This window comes from Eumetopias jubatus, unplaced genomic scaffold, assembly GCF_037043125.1.
Source record: "Eumetopias jubatus isolate StellerSeaLion01/CBP00866 unplaced genomic scaffold, mEumJub1_p1.0 scaffold_13, whole genome shotgun sequence".
Classification (NCBI taxonomy): Eukaryota; Metazoa; Chordata; class Mammalia; order Carnivora; family Otariidae; genus Eumetopias; species Eumetopias jubatus.
The window spans coordinates 53,874,726-53,893,333 of NW_028274819.1; the positions used below are offsets into that span (position 1 = coordinate 53,874,726).

The 18,608-nt window shown below is 45.6% G+C and overlaps 2 protein-coding genes across 8 annotated transcripts in view; one reads left to right on the top strand and one right to left on the bottom strand.

Moving 5' to 3' along the window:
• NUMA1 (nuclear mitotic apparatus protein 1) overlaps positions 1-4,580 on the bottom strand; it is a 67,176-nt gene extending 62,596 nt beyond the window's left edge. For 3 of the 4 annotated variants that reach the window (XM_088017698.1, XM_088017700.1, XM_088017699.1), the window contains exon 1: positions 4,367-4,491. The gene's annotated coding sequence lies outside the window, so the exon portion shown is untranslated. The other variant, XM_088017703.1, reaches the window with a different exon arrangement.
• A 239-nt stretch (positions 4,581-4,819) lies between these two features.
• LRRC51 (leucine rich repeat containing 51) lies at positions 4,820-18,236 on the top strand. 4 transcript variants are annotated; one of them, XM_088018069.1, is made up of 7 exons: positions 4,820-4,943; positions 11,128-11,210; positions 11,840-11,977; positions 16,079-16,284; positions 17,228-17,376; positions 17,641-17,820; positions 18,062-18,146. In XM_088018069.1, exons 3-6 carry the CDS (start codon positions 11,896-11,898, stop codon positions 17,780-17,782), a joined length of 579 nt encoding a protein of 192 aa, XP_087874195.1. In that variant the 5' UTR covers positions 4,820-4,943; positions 11,128-11,210; positions 11,840-11,895; the 3' UTR covers positions 17,783-17,820; positions 18,062-18,146. The 4 variants fall into 4 exon arrangements, with proteins under 4 accessions (XP_087874195.1, XP_087874197.1, XP_027971605.1 ...); XM_088018071.1 differs by lacking the exon at positions 17,641-17,820 and having other exon boundaries at positions 18,062-18,236; XM_028115804.2 differs by lacking the exon at positions 18,062-18,146 and having other exon boundaries at positions 17,641-17,858.
• Positions 18,237-18,608: the final 372 nt, after the last annotated feature.

The window sequence follows — 18,608 nt, forward strand, 5'->3', positions numbered from 1 at the left end:
GCTCAGTCAGTTAAGCATCTGAGTCTTGATTTCGGCTCAGGTCATGATCTCAGGGTGGTGATATCGAGCCCTGCACTCACAGCAGAGTCCGCTTGAGATCCTTTTTCACTCTCTCTTTGTCCCTCCCCCTGCTTGAGCGTGTGCACCTGCACAAGCTCTCTCTCAATAAATATATAATTAGATACAATCTTAAAAAAAAAAGAATATGAAGCAAATGGAGCTCTCACATACCACTAAAATGGTACTACCACTTTCGAAAACTGGTAATTTCTTAAAAAGTTAAATATACAACTGCCATACAACCCAGCCATTCCACTCTGAAAAGCAAAATACACAAATCCTCAAATATTTGTACATGAGTGCTCATAGCAATTTTATTCACAATAGCCAAAAACTGGAAACAAACCAAAAGTCCATCAACAGTGAATAAACAACATTACATGATATAACCATACAACAGAATACTATATAGCAACAGAAAGCAACAAATTACTGATATATGCAACTAAATGGATAAATCTCACATGCATTATGCTATGTGAAAGAAATTAGGCCCAAGAATACACACTACATGATTTAACTTACATGAAATTCTAGAAAATGCAAATTAATCTACAACAGTTCCTGAGCAGGGCACCTGGGGGCTCAGTTGGTTAAGCAACTGCCTTTGGCTTCCAGGGAGTCCCAGGACAAGCCCCACATCGGACTCCCTGCTCAGCAGGGAGTGTCCTTCTGCCCCTCCCCCTACTCCTTCTCTCTCTCTCTCAAAAAAAAAAAAAAAAAACTCAAAAAAAAAAAAGTTCCTGAGCCAAGGTGAAGGGAAACATGGACTATAAAGAAGCATGCAGAAACTTTGGGGCATGACAGAACTGCTCTATACTTTGTGGCAGCTTTTTATAGGTGTATACATCTGTCAAAACACTTTTCACTTTAAATAGAGTTTATTGTACATAAATTATGCCTAAGCAAAGTTGACTTAACACTGGAAAAAAAGAAAAGAAACTGCTCTTGAGAGAACTGACCTCAATCCATGCTACATAAGACTACCATAAATGATGCTCCTTTGAATATGAACTTACAATCCAAAACTACTACATACTTGAGGAAACAATTCATCATGGGCAAGAGTCAGTTTAAAACAAATGGCAGGATCATACCCATAAAAACGTCAGAAAATTGAACATGATAGAGACTACAAGTTTATTTAAAATTATTATACGAATTGAAAACATGAGAGGATCACAGGGGGAAGGGAGGGAAAAATGAAACAAGATGAAACCAGAGAGGGAGATAAACCACAAGAGACTCTTAATCTCAGGAAACAAACTAAGGGTTGCTGGAGTGGAGGGGGGTGGGAGGATGGGGTGGCTGGGTGATGGACATTGGGGAGGGTATGTGCTATGGTGAGTGCTGTGAATTGTGTAAGACTGATGAATCACAGACCTGTACCCCTGAAACAAATACATTGTTGTTTTTTTTTTTAAGATTTTATTTATTTGACAGAGAGAGATACAGCGAGAGAGGGAACACAAGAGGGGGTAGTGGGAGAGGGAGAAGCAGGCTTCCTGCCGAGCAGGGAGCCAGATGCGGGGCTCAATCCCGGGACCCTGGGATCATGACCTGAGCTGAAGGCAGACGTTTAACGACTGAGCCACCCAGGCGCCCCACATTATATGTTAATAAAAATAAAAGAAAAAAAAAATGAGACAAAAACAAGATACCATAGAAAACAAAGAGGCAGATTTAAAAATGAACTAAAGAGTACTTCTAAAACTGAAAAAGTTAGCTAATGAAGAGAAGAACTCAGGGAACCTGGGTGGCTCAGTCCGTTCAGCAACCAACTCTTGATCTCAGGGTCATGAGATCCCGCTCTCATCAGGCTCTGCACTGGGCGTGGAGCCTGCTTAAGATCCTCTGTCTCCCTCTCCCTCTGCCCCTCCCACCCTAAACACACACACACACACACACACACACACACACACGCAAAGTAAATTAGTTCTAGCTGAAGAGTCAATTAGTATGCTAGGAGATAGATTTAAAGAAATTACTCAGAGGTAACACAGAAAGAGAAATTATGAAAGATAAGAAGAGATGTGGAGGACAGAATAAAAAAGCCCAACACAAGTTAAAATACGGGATCTGGGAGAGGCACTATTTAAAAACGGAATGACTGCAAATTTTTCTACAAAATTTATGCAAGGTATGGAATCTCAGATTGAGAAATCACTATAAGCTCCCAAGAGGATACAATTAAATCCACACCATATAATGAAACTGCAGAACACAAACAGTAAGATCTTTAAAACAACCAGAGAAAAATGCAGGTTACCTACAATAAAATGATAGTTAAATTGTGAGCATAGTTCTCAAAAGTAACAACAAAAAGTCAGAATTTCAGTAAAATAACATTTTCAAAATGCTGAGAGAAAATAATTGGAAACTTAGTACCCAGCTAAACTATCAAGACTGAAGAGAAGATAAAAGATGTTTCCACACAGTGTTTACCACTAACTGACTCTCACTGAAGAAAACATCTGAAGGATATATTCATCTATTTAACACAAAAGGAATAAAATGCAAGAATGGTGAAAAAACAAAAAGCATATAAGGGTAAAATGAAATTAATCACTGAAAGCACAAAACAATACTGTTAGACTACAATAACAATGATTATTACTTAGAATTGTTCAATATTGAAATGGATTGCCTTTGGGAGTGGTCTCATCATTGGAAGTGCTCCTTTTGAGTTCGGACAACACCTTTTGATATGTTTAGTGTAACACTGGGTAAGAGGCTGAAATAAGTGACCCCCAACATACTTACTGACCATAGGGTGTTAATCAATTAGACACAGCTGTCAAAACATTCCCCATCAGCTCTGCTTAGCCACCTGTGGCAGGGCTTTCCCCCCATCCTAACAGTTCTAGAACTCAAGTACTAGTTCAAGGCATTCTTCTCACTCCCATATTCCATAAATAAAAAAAAAGAACATTCTAAATAGAAATTTTTAAATGAGCTTTCAGGTAAGACCTTTTAGCTTTGGGGGAGTACAGCTTTGGCATAGATTAAGAATCAGGCATTACAATTAGTCACCATTTGCTTGAACTTGGGCCAAGAAAAGAGTACTCTGGAAGCTTTTACAGAGAACTATGTGCTTCTTCCTCTACAAGGAGAACCATACAGGAACAGAGAGGGAGGGAACACATACACTCATCCTTGATGATGGACAGCTACCTTACTCAGTCTGAATGTTCCTTCTGGGTTCCCATATATTCACAGCAGTAAATAGCTCCGCAAGGTAGCCCCATTTCCCTTATCCAAGGTTTCTGTCCACCACAGAGTAACACACTTTTGACATTCCAGAACTTTGGACATACAGGACCAGGCAACAGACACCAGAGAGAGGGAAACACGGATTAAAGCAAGTAAATATCACATTTTTAGAAGGCAGTGCCATTCCAGGCAAAAAGATAGAATACAGAGGTTCAAAAGCCACTAAATGAAGATGGGAAAGCCAGGCTCCTATTTCCTTTCAGTCCACGAAAGCTCATTCCTTTCAAAGCATGCATTAATAGCCATGACATGTTTCACTCATACCTGCCTAGGCATCAGGATACGGGGACAAAAGACACTGTCTCTAGAAGGGCAAACATGCAGACACTCTTCCAATACCAGATGAGAAGCACTCCCCTGGGGCCTAAGCAAGAGAGGACGTCCACAGGAGGCATCATCAAGCCAGTTACGCTCTTTCCCACCCACAACCTTCACACAGTAACTTACAGTCATATATTTGTACATTCCAAGATGCTTCCACGAAACAACTTAACTGATCTGGCCCTCAGAACAACCCTAAGAAGTAGGTAAGGCAGGTAAGTTCATTGTTTACGTTTGGGAAATGAGGCTCAAAATAAATTAGGTGACTCGTCCAAGACAACGCGCACCCCCACACAGCCCCTTACCCCCCACTCTTTATTTACGCCAACCATGCACTAGCTATGTAATCCTGACCAAGTAAACACTATAAAATACCTGTTTCCCCATCTGTAATAAAGGATAATAGGACAATTAGGAATATTTAAAAATGATCCATGTAAAGGGTGTGGCACAATGTCTGAAACGTAGCCGGTGCTCGGAAAATGTTTACTACTAGTATTACTACTGCTATTGTTAACAATAATAGGCGGAGACTTCCCTGGGACCTCTGGGTCACAAGCATTTCAGGAACACGCACTAGCCGCCCCCCACCCCCACCGACCCGACCCGGTTGCAGACAGAATTCCACAGACACGCCCCCAAACAGACCCTCCCCCTAGGCACGCCAGCACCTCCTCCCCCCCGGACATGCCCCCCTCCTCACAAACCTTACCCCCGATAGATTCTCCCCAGTCAGAGCAGGTTATGAAGGAGGCCTTCCGCTCGCACCCGCCTCTCCAGCACCCCCTTTAGGCCCCGGCATCCCTGCGGGCGCCCAAACCGAACGCCAGCCGCGGGCCCGCGCCGGTTACCTGCCGCGCGCTCCCGCTCCGCCTCAAGCTTCCGCGGGATCGTATTTGTCGCGGGCTCGCGCCAGCGCGGTGAGCGCACAATTAGTTTAAACTATGGCCCCGCCCCCACGCGCCACCCTCTGATTGGCCCCGGTCGGCTGGAGTCTCACGCAAGGGCACGCTTGAGGACCCGGGAAAAGGAAGTGTGAGGACCACTGGGAAGAGAGAAGGGGTGTCACTATTTCCGGAATCCGGCCTGGACTTGAGAGCAAAGAAAACTACAAATCCCAGCACATCCCGCGGCTTTGGAGCCCCGCCCCTGGCGAACTACAACTCCCGGTAGGCATCGCGGTAGCACTGACGGCTTGCGGGATGCGGTGGTGAAGGTAGTTACCATGGAGTTGCGCTGAGTAAGCCTGAGGTAGTGCGACGCCGAGGCTGGAGGGAAAGCAACTGCGGGTGAGTCGGGCGGGAAAACAGGAAATTCGTTCTAGGGGACCATTCGCTGTCTATGGAAAGATTAAGGAATTTCCTTTTCGGGGACCTGAGAAACCCTCCCGCACACACCCATTGCACAATGAACAAGACATAACATCCATTCGAAACAGACCGGGGTAGGGGAGGGAAGGGCGACGAGATACATAGCCGCACGGATTTGGGGGGTGCTTAAGAACATCCCCTATCACAAACCTGGGACCCCCTAATACGGATGGCTCAAATCCCTGACAGTGGGAGATCTGAAACACACTCAGAAAATGGGTTGGTTTTTCCTCTGATGATGAACTGAGACCTCTTCAAGACAAGGGAGTAGAATTAGAGTAAATCACCGGCCCTAATACTGGAGATGTATGGGGCTTGACTTGTCTCTTCCCTGACATGCAGGAAGGTCCCAGGGTACAGCCCCGTTCTCAGAATCAGCAGCGTCACACACTCATTAGGGGTGCCGTCCCTAAATTACCTCTTCTCGCTACACCTCCCCTATGGTCGGCTTCTCCTAGCTCTGTGGTTAGACTTTGATTCCTTTTACAGTTTTCATGACAGATTACATTTGGCAACTTACCGAGCACTTTCACATTCACTCTCTCTTTTGAGTTTTGTGAGTCGAGGATATTTATCCCCATTTTACAGATTGGAAAACTGAAACCCAAAAAGGAGCAGTGACTTGCTCAAGGCCACACACCAAGTCAGTGACAGCTTAGGACCATACCCATTTGTCAACTTCGAGCCAAGTCACTAACTTGAGTTTACAGCCTGTCTAGCTTAAGGATGTGTTCCAAGGAGTAAACTTGGACATCTGCTAGGCTGAATCTTGGGCTTCCCTGTGGCACCTGGGAATATAACCTCTCAGAATACACTAGATTATGTGGCCAACTTTTCATAACATTCTTTGATTTTTCTTCCACCTGTAGTCCATAAACAGAAACCCTCTCTAGGCCAGGCCATTCAGTCTATCAGATCTCATCTGATTATTCCTCAAAACTTCCTATGCCATCATATTGCTACTTACCCGAGAGAGGGAAGAAATAGGCTAACAACAAATCAAATCCCAATTGTTAGTAATTTCCAAAAACTGAAAACAAATTTTCATCAACTTGGATTGGTTAAAGTTAAATTAACTAAATTAATAGGATACACACAAATTCTATTCAGTACTCTGCAGTTATTAAAAAGGGTGAGTCTAGGGGCACCTGGGTGTCTCAGTCATTTAAGCATCTGCCTTCGGCTCAGGTCATGATCTCACGGTCCTAGAATCAAGCCCTGCATCTGGCTCCTTGCTCAGTGGGGAGTCTGCTTCTCCCTCTCCCTCCACCCCCCCTCCACTCATGCACATGGACTCTGTCTCGGTCAAATAAATAAATTTTAAAAATATTTTTAGAAAAGGATGAATCTACCATATAAAAAGAAAAAATACATTGTTAGCTAACACTACAATGGCAACCATATTTCAGTATAAATGTCTCCCATCAATATGTTGTACATCTAAATTTACACAATGTTATGTCAGTTATCCCAGTTATAAAGTAGAATTTAAAAAATACATTTACAAATAGGATGTGTTTTACTATATACACAATTGTGTATATATAATTACACAATTTTGTATATATTCCTTCTAAGAGGTTATATTCCCAAACGTTAATCATGATTGTTCTTGGTGAGATGGAGACTCAGACTTTTAGTTTCTTTTTTTTTTAAGATTTTATTTATTTAGGGGCGCCTGGGTGGCTCAGTTGGTTAAGCGACTGCCTTCGGCTCAGGTCATGATCCTGGAGTGCCGGGATCGAGTCCCACATCGGACTCCCTGCTCGGCGGGGAGTCTGCTTCTCCCTCTGACCCTCTTCCCTCTCATGCTCTCTATCTCTCATTTTAGTTTTAGACTTTTAGTTTCTACTTGATGTACTTCTCTATGTTGTTAGACTTTATTCAGCTATCATGTTAACTTTTAAAATTAAAAACTAAAATAAAATAAAAGGTATTTCCAATTTGGAAAGGAAAAATTCCAAAACAAGACAAGTATGCCTCTAAACCTGTCATTTGTCAAGTCAGCCTGGACAGATGAGGAAGGCACTGGGATCTGACTGGTCATGAGGCAGAACAGCAGCTGGGAAAGACTGGCTCCAGAAATGTAGCCACTGAAGTGAGCAAAGCAACCTCAGGGTTTTGTCAGTTCTACCCAGCAGCCAGGTATACCATGTGACACCTGAAGACACTATTCATTTCTTCTTTCATTTGTCCATTATCCATTTGTTCATCAAGCCTTTAGTGAAGACCCAGTCTTTGTCAGGCTCAGTACAGAGTAATGGTGGGAAGAGAGAAAGAAGTCTGACTTCTGGGGGCGCCTGGGTGGCTCAGTCGTTAAGCATCTGCCTTCGGCTCAGGTCATGATCCCAGGGTCCTGGGATCGAGCCCTGCGTCGGGCTCCCTGCTCCGCGGGAGGCCTGCTTCTCCTTCTCCCACTCCCCCTGCTTATGTTCCCTCTCTCGCTGTGTCTCTCTGTCAAATAAATAAATAAAATCTAAAAAAAAAAAAAAAGAAGTCTGACTTCTGTCCCTGGCCTTGAGCTTACAGAGAAGGAATAGAAAGTTTATAAAGAAACGAGTACAGGAGTTCCTGGCTGGCTCAGTCAGTAAAGTGTGCGACTCTCGATCTCAGGGTCATGAGTTCAAGACCCCCACTGGGCATAGATCCTACTTTAAAAAAAGTGGGGGGTTGCCTGAGTGGTTCAGTGGGTTAAATGTCCGACTGTTGATTTCAGCTCAGGTCATGATCTCGGGGTCATGGGACTGAACCTCACATCAGGCTCCCCACTCAGTGGGGAGTTTGCTTGATATTCTCTCCCTCTACCACCCCACTCACGTGTGCATGCCCCCTCTCTCTCAAATAAATAAATCTTTAAAAAAAAATGAGTACAGAGAATACAGCTGCTTCAGTGTATTAATATTAGCACCTGCTGTAGGACATACAATAGTTCTCAAGATAGGTTTGTCTCCATTTTACAGATGAAGAAACAGTCTGTGATAAAATTTTGTTCAAAGTACAGTAGGGGCATGTATCAGTTAGCTATTGCTGTATAACAAACCATCCAAAACCATAGTGACTTAAAAAGTATTTATTATTGCTTCCAAGTCTCTAAGTCAGCCATGTGTTTCTTCTGGTCTTGCCTGGGCTCATTCATATGTCTGCAGGCATCTGTGACTATCCTGAACCTGACTTGGTGTAGGCTGGCTATTGGCCAGTCTAGGATGGCCTCAGCTGGGAACACTAGCTCGCTGCACCTATCTCACCTGCACATGTTTCTCCCATCCCTCCTGTAGGGTAGCGATTTTCTCTTGGCATAGGCAAAAAGCAAGAGGGCAAGCCCTCTCTTTTAAGTTTTCTGTTTGCTTCATGTTTACCAGTATCCCATTGGCCAAAGCAAGTCACATGGCTGAGCCCAGCATCGGAGTGGAGAACTACAGACTTATAGGGCAAAAGAGATAGATACGAGGGAGACCAGGAATAGGAATAATCAAGGGAATCAATCTACCACAGAACACATTGACCAATTTTATCTGGAAAGACAGGCTTCATCAAAGAGAGTACACTAGGCCTGAGTATTAAAACATGAGCATAGGGGTGCCTGGGTGGCTCAGTCGTTAAGTGTCTGCCTTCGGCTCAGGTCGTGATCCCAGGGTCCTGGGATTGAACCCCTCGTCGGGCTCCCTGCTCCACCGGAAGCCTGCTTCTCCCTCTCCCACTCCCCCTGCTTGTGTTCCTGATCTTGCTATGTCTCTTTCTGTCAAATAAATAAATAAAATCTTAAAACAAATAAAAATAAAATAAAACCTGAGAATATTCACTAAGTAGGCAGCTGTTTCTTAGAACTGGATGCAGGCTGGTTTGCCACAATCAGTGGAAACCTAGCAGGCTTTTCTGTGCTCATGACAGACAGGGTTGCTCTATTATTTGTTATCTAGGCTTCATTCCTTCTGGTCAGGCACAGGGCAGCAGGCACTCCATAAATGTTTGCAGATTTGAATTGAGTTTCTTACTGTGAATGAGGTGTAGACTGAAATAGCTGAACCTGGGAGCCAATTGTTAGAAAGAGCAGCTTACCATCAACACTAGCAAAACAGAAAGCCTTGAATTTGGCAGTTTCTCATTCATGCCTCCCACAAACATTTCTTGAGTGCCTGTTGTAAGCCAGGTTCTGTGTCAGATGATGAATAAGACAGTGCTAGCTCACAGTCTGGGCTACTATTTAAATGGAGAAGAATAACAACTGTTTCCAATTGGCAAACTTATCTAACTACTGGGGGCTCCATTTTTAATAGTAACTCATCCGGAAAAATGCATAAGGATGATGCATTTGTGTATGACACAAAGTCAGAAGTTCTTAGGAACTGCACTGAGTTAGGTTCTCTGATGGTCAAGGAAACTAATGGTAAAATTCTGCCCTTAAATATTTTAGGCTAAAATCCATGTCCAGTGCAGAACTCTGGGATCCCAACACAGGACTTTGAGAAAAGTATCCAATCTCACTCAAAGACATCAAACTTGTTGTAGGTGCTCTAGTGGAATGGGCTTCTCTGTCTAGGTGAGAACACAAGCTAGGTTCCTCTAGTTCCAGAAAAGCCTGTGTTCTTTGTTGTCTGTCTGTATATTTGATACCTAAAAGATGCAGGTCTCCCTAATCAACAGTCGGTGCCCACCCGGCCAGTCTTGATTTGATAGAGAATTCAACTGTGAAATGACTCAAGGTGGCACTTCCACAAAGCTCAGTTGAGACTGCTGCTTTTTGAGAGGAAGACATTCACTTTCCATTCCTCTACGTGTTAAAACACCAAAAAAGGAATTTACTCAAACTGTATTAAGCTTAAGCTGAATTATATACTGTCAGGTCCCTGGTTTTTTGTTTTTGTTTTTTTCAAGATTTATTTATTTATTTGACAGAGAGAGAGAGATAACAGCTAGAGAGGGAACACAAGCAGGGGGAGTGGGAGAGGGAGAAGCAGGCCTCCCGCAGAGCAGGGATCCCAACGCGGAGCTCAATCCCAGGACCCTGGGATCATGACCTGAGCCGAAGGCAGATGCTCAACGACTGAGCCACTCAAGTGCCCCAAGGTCCCTGGTTTTTAAGAGAAATTCATTTTAAGAAAATGTGTGGATTTCATTTTCTGCATATAATCTAGAACTGCATATCCTAAGTTTTCCCTTTTTACTTTGGCTGCAAGGAATTTCAGAGATAACATAGGCCAGTTCCTAATTCCATCGTACATCTCTTTCTCTTCCTTTAATCTGCCTTCTGATCTTTCTCTTCCATGTTTCCATTTCCTACATCAGTCTGGTAGCCACTAGACACTTGTAGCTGTTGAGCACTTGACAGGTAGCTTGTCCAAATTGGGATGTATAAAATATCTCAATTATCAATAGCAATTATATGTTGAATGTTATTTTGGATATATTGGGTTAAATAAAATATATTAAGCTTTACCTGTTTCTTTTGACTTTTCCTTTTTATGGCTACTAGAAAATTTTAAATTACATATGTGAAAAAATTACTTATGTGGCTTGCATTTATAGTGTTCATTATATTTCAGTTGGACAACTCCATTCTATAAATCATCCTGTTTTTTTTTTAAAGATTTCATTTATTTATTTGAGAGAGAGAGAATGAGAGCGAGAGCACGAGAGGGGGGAGGGTCGGAGGGAGAAGCAGACTCCCTGCTGAGCAGGGAGCCCGATGTGGGACTCGATCCCGGGACTCCAGGATCATGACCTGAGCCTAAGGCAGTCGCTTAACCGACTGAGCCACCCAGGCGCCCAAATCATCCTGTTTTATGAGTGTGTTATAAACTACCTCAAATCCTTTTGGAAAGCAGGTGTAGTGAGCAAAAGAGGTGACAGCAGTGGGTAAGTGAAGGGGAGGTTGACTGGGACATGTCCTTGTCTATGTGTCTTTTGTTTGTATCTGTCACATACAAAACCCCTTGGTAAAGTGTGTTTTCAGCTTTCTTCTTCCCAGGTGAGTAGTATTCTCATGGCTTTCCCCAGTCTCTTGAAAATATCTCTGCTTTACTTGAGCTAACAAATCGGAAAGGATCTGATAAGACAATTCACACCACATTGTAAATGACTGATAACTTGTGTTTACCCCTCTCAGGGGTATTTCCATTTTGACAGGGAACAATCCCTGAACCCAAAGGAATGAATCCCTAATGGTGGAGTTTCAGGCACTGGTGACAGGTGAGTGAGGTAGATTCTGGTTTCATGTGTATGTGCTTATGTATGTAGGAGTACATTGAGGATGTGGCTGAAAGTAGGGTCTTTGGATGGAAAGGAAATGGGGCTGACAGACAAGGTGAGCAGAGAAGGAGGCAAATCCCCAGCTGGGTCAGCCTGGCAAAGGGCTGTCAGACACCAGATCCAATGAAGGCCCTCAGGGGTTTGTTAAGCAATAGAATAGCCCAGTTGATGTCACTGGAGTGTAGGTACCAAGATAGCCTCCATGGTAACTACTGTGGAGTAGCACAGAAGGCCTCAGAGTAGGATTCGGGAGTCTAGGATTGCAGTCCACACTGACTCATTGGCTTAACTCCGGGCAAGTGCTTTTACCCTTGGGTCTCAGTTTCTTTATGTGGAAAGTCGAAATGGGTGTTACAACTATCAATGAGCTCTAAGGGATGTAAAGGTGCTCTGAGAAGTAGGAAGTGCCCTACAAATGCAAGGAATGGTGATTACTGTCTTAAAACAGAAATGCGGCCAGGCAAGCCTGGAGTGGTGGAGGGTAGAAAGCAAGGGTGCAGGGCTCTGGGGATACCTGGAAGCCTAAACCCCTTGTACCTGGAACACCAGTCCTTCTCTATCGCCCCCAGGCTGAACCCGGACTCCCAGGGCCAATGCTTACACCTGACAAATGATGGCCTGAGCTATGAGCAAACCGGACTATATGAACACTTCGGTGCAAGAGCCCCCTCTTGACTACTCCTTCCGAAGCATCCACGTGATCCAAGGTCAGCCCACAGAGCACAGCACTCCACTCACCATGGCAACAGGCTGGGTATGGTTCCCAGGGAGAGAGCAGTCTTCTACTTAAGAGCCTGAAGAAAGAGAGTCTTCCTGTTTGCTTGCAGATTTTTTTGTTGTTTTTGAGAGGAGTAGGGGGTAAGTAGGTGGCAGGGGTGTAAGGGGTAATTGATCATCTTCAAAAGAATCCAGGCTACAACAGTGAAGTCAGGTGGAAGGAAATTGGGAAACCAGTTTATCAGCCAATGGTTTTATTCTCCTGTTTTTACCTGAAGAGGAAGACAGGAATGAAAACAGGCGGAACCCTAACTCCTCTGAGGACACAAGCCTATTCTGATCACTGGTAAAACATGCAGGGTCTCATTATTCGGGGCATGTTTCCAGTTTAAATATTTATTGATAAATATCTTATACTCATTCCAGCCCTATCCAAGTTTATTCCATTATCACCCATAATTATTGCAGGTTCCAGCACTACCCATGCTCATTCCCATTTTATTATTCAGTGTCTTTGTAAATAGGTGGCTCATACTCTTCGGGAACAGACAGAGGAAGGCTCTTAGCAGTGTCATATTCTCAGGGTAATATGCTTCTTTCCAAGGAAGTTCTGTCCCTGGCTTTTGCTATCTGGCTTCTCATAAAACACTGTACATCTGCTCTCACAGAACACATGCTTGTACCCATATATCCTAGACCCAATAACTGGCTTTGGTTTTCTCTCATAGGCAACTGGTGGCTACTTTTAAGATCAGGAAGAAGGCAAATAGTTATCCAGGGGGTACTAGGCCTGGCTTGAGTTGGGGATACTACTGGGTTTGCGCCAGCCACAGTGGCTCACTCATATTCTTTCAGGAGTATACACCCACCTACTGTGATCTTTATTGACTGTGCACAGCATCACTTCTGATTGATGTAGTCCGTGTTTCACAAGGGTTTTAGCTGTAATGATTCTGTACAAGATAGCTGGGGTGACAGATGAGGGAGGTATGGCTCCTGCCTACCCTGGAAATTCCCAACTCTGAGCGGGGAAACAGAGCTTTGCACTCTCTGGAACCTTCAAAATGAGGGGAGAAACAATCTACTACAACCACAGATGACTCCACAGCACAAACCATGGTCTGTACAGATGCCCTCTCCTTCATTCAATGGTTAAATATTTACTGAGCACCTACTATTTAGTGAGCAGATGTGTATACATACATGCCAGGCATTGTGCTCCTTGCTGTGTCTTGTAAGGAGGGGAACAGAAGCACATCCAAGCCCCAAAATGCCAGTCCCCTCAAGTTCCCCAGAGTCTGGGGGTACTGGATAGACTATTTGCTAAAGTAAACCAATAGATGGATTATAGATTCTGAAATGGCAAGGACTTTAGACTATATCCAACCCATAGTCCTCTAACTTCTGCTCATGAACCTACAGTGTTAAGGGAGTCTACTGCAAGACACACTTACCAACCCCTTCCATTATGGGGTGAGGGATGACATGACGAAGTTATCAAACTAACTCCCACCCTCTAGGGAACATGGAAAAGTTCATGTGAAAAAGAAAAAGTTGTGTGGCAACCCTTCAGAGATATGAAGACGGGATCACGTTTTCCCAGGTCTTCCTGGGGCTAAACACTCCCCAGTTCTTTGGGCACTGATATCTGTGGTCCATATTCCACAGGCCTACTCTGAACAAGGCAGTGTCAACAGATCCTTAATGCAGTACCCTGGTGGAATCTAAAGGGAACAGAAACCTGTAACAATGGGATACACCATTCCACTCTTGATACCGGCAGCCTGGATGGGAGCCTCAAGTTTTAGGCAACACAGTTCCACCAGTGGCTGCTTCTGAGCTGGAGATCCGCCCGTGCTTAGTGGCAGTCTCCAAGCTGCTGCCTCATCAGGCTGGATGCTAATCTATATGTGGGTTTATTTTAACCCTAACTTTTATTCAGCTGTGTCATTTCATTGGGGGTTCTCAGGATACGTTGAGGTGGGGGGCAGGATTAGTTTATTCAGGAGCTGGAGTACTCTGCTTCAGTGTCCTTCTGCCACCTCCCCCCCAGCTCGGCCCCGACCGGGGATCCTGCTCACTCCAGCACTAAGGCGGAGAGCCACCTGGTGGATGCTGCCTGACCTGCAGCCGAGAGGAGAGGAAGTTAACTCTGGGGGTAGGTGGAAGAGAGGAAGTGTGTCCAATAAGAGCTGAGGGGAGTGAAGACAGCTGGCCAGCTTCAGCAAATCCTAAATACTTCCTTCCCCAGAGACAGCTTTAGACAAGTAATGAGAGGCTTAGGGGCAAGAGGAAAAATATAGTCCCCTCAGCCATAGGGGGTTATCTGGTTCTGGCTCTGCCACTATGAGTCTGGGCAGGGCCCATCCTCTCTACCTCATTTGTCAAAAAGTGTGTGGGGGTCTACACAGATGGTTTGGAACACTCTGTTTTCCCTATCCTCTCTCCTCCTTGGCCAAACTTTCTGAGGGTGTTGTTTACACTACCTGCTTAGATTTCCTTAACCCTCCCTTCACTCTTGAACTGAGTCCAGTCTAGCTTCTGTTCCCAGGTCCTTCTCATTTCATTGAAACAGCCTTCACCAAGGTCACCAGGGGCTGGAGTTGCCAAAATTACTTTTCAGTTCTATCGCCCTGAAATTCACTCCTATAAACTCTGCACTCCCTGAGCATCTGTAAAATTATCTTCTTGTGGTTCTCCCTCCATCCTTCCCTCATTACTCATTTTTAATAGACTCCCCTTCCTCCTTGTACCTCCCTTCTACCCTCACTCTCCGTGTAGAATCTCCTCTACTTCTCTAACTTGTACACCTTCTATGCTAATGATTCTTATCCGTCTCCTGAGCTTCAGACCTTTGTATCCAACTGCCTGGTTGGCTTCTCCACCTTTTTGTGTTATGGGAACCTCAGACACACACCAAGGCTAAGCCTGGACTCACCTTTCCAACCCTGGTTTGTCTTTTTCTAATTCCTTATCAGTCCCTTAGACAAGAAACTGGGCACCACCCTAGATTATTCTTTTACGCTTACATCCAGTCAACTTGAAGTCATGCTGATTTTCTCTCCCTCTCATCTCTTGCTTGGATGACTCAAAGAGCCACACTGATCTTCCAGTCGCACCCACTCCCTTTAATCCATCTGCACGCCAGAGCTTCAGAATGATCTTTCTGCAGTGTGAAAGATTTGGATCATCTCCTTTGTCTAAACCCTCCAGTGGCTTCCCATCATCTACAGAATAAAGTCCAAAATACTCTGCCTGGCATTCAAGGCTCCTTGGCTTCTTCCTCCTTGCCCCCACCTTGAGCAGTGCATGCATACACACCATTTCACACCTCTATGCCTCTACTTGTGTGGTGCCACTCTTGCCCTTTCCACCCTTTGCTTGGTTAAGGTCTCCTTATCCACTGAGCTCCAGCTCAGGTTTCGACTTCCCTGAGTGCCCAGACTGAGCCAGGAGTCCTTCTTCATGATTCCATTGCTGTCACTGCCAGCTTGTTTTCATCCTGCCTATATGAGCTCCTCCAAGGCACAAACATCTGCTTCATCCCTGCCTTGTTACTCATCCAGAGCTTGGCACAGACGATCTGCCATTCTGTTTACCACTATACATCCAGTATCTGGCACATACACAGTTGCTCAGCAGTAATGCAAGAGAGAGGACGTCGGAGGGTGTTGTACTGAAGTGAACGCTATAGGCTCTACCAGTGGATAATTCTAGACTTTGTGCTATAATCATCTTCGTTCAAGCCTGACAATTCTAGTTCTTAGTTTCCATAAAGTGAGTGATTCTGCCTCTCCCCCGTCCCCAGACCCAATGATATGACAGACATGAGAAGACCATGTGACCCAAACCAAGAATTTGGGATGGGAAGTCTTTGACTCTTAGTCCAAGTTTACTTGGATTCCTGAGGCCTGTGGGACGGGGTCCTGTACTGACAGCAGGTAGAGTCATGCTAGACTCAAGCATGAGGCTATGGTCCTGGCAGTCCCTCCAGCTATAGCTTAGGCTGTAAATCCTCCCAGCTCTGTCCCTTCTCAGCCCTAAAACAGAAAAGCAAAGATGATAGCCCACGTCTCACTCTGTCCCCACAGACCTGACGAGCGAGGAGCCACGGACAGGGCTACGACCAATAAGGCACTCAAAGTCAGGGAAGTCACTGACCCAGTCCCTGTGGCTGAACAACAATGTCCTCAATGACCTGAGAGACTTCAGCCATGTGGTTTCATTGCTTCTGGAGCATCCAGAGAACCTGGCCTGGATCGACCTGTCCTTCAACGACCTGACTTCCATTGACCCTGTGAGTACCCAGCCCCGAGTGTCCAGTCAGGGTGGGCCTGATACCACCTCGTCCAGCCCCCAGCGCTCTACCTCCCACACATTATCCAGGAAGTGGTGCCGCAGCACAGCGCTGTGCAAAGTACACAGCTGTGGGCCCAGAAAGATGTAGGTTCAAATCCTAGATTTGTCTCTTATTTGGGGATTTTGGCAAGAAACCCAACCTTTCAAAATCTCAGCCCTCCTGTCTGAAAAAATGGGGAGCATGTGCCCCCACAAAACATAAAGGTTTTATGAGGATTAAATGAGAATTAGGAAAGCCAACTGGCACGTAGCAGGCTGCAGGAACATAATAGTTTTTGTTATCGGGCACCCACTGTGCCTTGTGCTGAGTTCTTCTGTGGAAGAGGTAGGTAAAGTACAGCACTTATTTTCCATGAACTCAGACTCAAGTTTTATAAAACACAACTGACCCTTTCTTGTCCAGGATCCCTATCAGAGGAAAAGCAGCTACAGCATGAGTTGGAAACTATTCCCCAGGTAGTAGTGATCTCAATTTAACTATTTTGAAAGCTTCTCTTCTGTACCTAGCGTGATGCTCTCTACCCGTCCCTTGTTGTGAAAGATTCTTAGATCACCAAAGCTAAAAAGGTCTTCAGTGTAGAGGCAACTGAGGCTCAGGGGGAAGCAGGAGAGCCCAGGCCCCCGGCAAGTCAGTGGCTGTGCTAGGCCCCAGGCCCATACCTCCCGCCCCTCAGATCACAGCTCTATGGCCATGTGATACCCCTGTACTCCTTCAGAGTTAAATGAAAAGTAGGTCGGAGTTATCCAGAATGGCTGCAGGGGGGTGGCATAGACTGGAAAGCAAGTTGTTTCCCAAACTTTTCCTTCTTTGCCCCCAAGTCAGTCCTGAGCACAGATCCAGGGCCCTGTCCATCCTGGCTTTTGGTTTCCTTCCCCAACAGGTCCTGACAACTTTTTTCAACCTCAGTGTACTCTACCTCCATGGCAACAGCATCCAGCGCCTGGGAGAGGTGAACAAACTGGCTGTCCTCCCGCGGCTCCGGAGCCTCACACTCCACGGGAACCCCATAGAGGAAGAGAAGGGGTATAGGTAAGTGCCCCGGCCCTGAAGCTGGGCTCCCCTGAGGGAAAGGAGGTGGAGAGAGAAGAAATCCAATACCATTGTTCTGCCATGCTGGGACAGAGAAGGGAGTGGAGATCTTTCCTGTCTTACTATCCATCAGAGGAAACTCTGTCTCCCCCAAATTATACTTCAGTCCCTCCATTCTTGCAGTTAGGGGAGAGAGCACCAACTGGTGGAGGGGGAAGGAGGTTCTGGTGGGGGGCTGGCCCCCAGCCCAAGTCTTCCCCACAGGCAATATGTGCTGTGCACCCTGCCCCGTATCACCACATTCGACTTCAGTGGGGTCACCAAGGCAGACCATGCCTCAGCTGAAGTGTGGAAACGCATGAACATCAAGCCCAAGAAGGTCCGGATCAAGCAGAATGCACTCTGAGGTTCCCAGGGCCCCAGCAGTCCTAAAGGCCGAGGATGGTCAGTTTGGTTTGACAATAAACGATTTGAGCAGTTGAGCAGATGTGAAGTCATCTGTGCCCTGTAAAAATGTCCTCCAACTCAGGCAACTGTCAGTAGCTCCAGTCTTACTTCGCTGATAAAAGGGAGGCAGTGGAGGGAAAGGCCTGTTGGCCTGGGACGCAGGGGACCTGGTTCACTGTGTGGCCTTGAGAAACTTACCTAATCTCTCTGGGCCCCTTTCTTTTACTCTTCAATTCAGATATCCTGGGGTCAGAGCTGCTTCACAGAGCGCCAAGTTTCTGTGGAAATGCCTCAGAAGATTTTATAGGCTGTGACCTCTGAACCCCCCACTTCAATCAGATCAGAGTGGTTCCACTGTTTTACATGCTGGTGTTCTGCTTGAGATTTCATTTGATAAAAAGAATCTTCTGCTTGAAAACAGTGGCTTGCTGGCTCCATGTCAAGTATCCTTGGTCTGCCTTTACCCTCCCCCCGCAACCCTGGGCTTGTTGGTAATTCCACTGAACCTGAGGCAGGGCCCCCAACAGTGACAGCTGCCTCGGATTCAAGTTTGTTCAGCTTTGACAGTATTCCCATTATCGGGGAAGGGATAAGCAGTCTTATCCAATCTGAGGTTAGCCCAGGCCGAATTCCAGCTAAGACCTGGGAGCCCTGAACCCTTATCTCCCAGATTCCTCTCAGTGCCCCTGGAAGACGTGCTCCTCCCCCTCACCCACCTCACTGCTCACAGACCAGAAGTAGTACTAGGGTGGTGGGCAGGACAGAGGGGCTGCAACCAGCACACA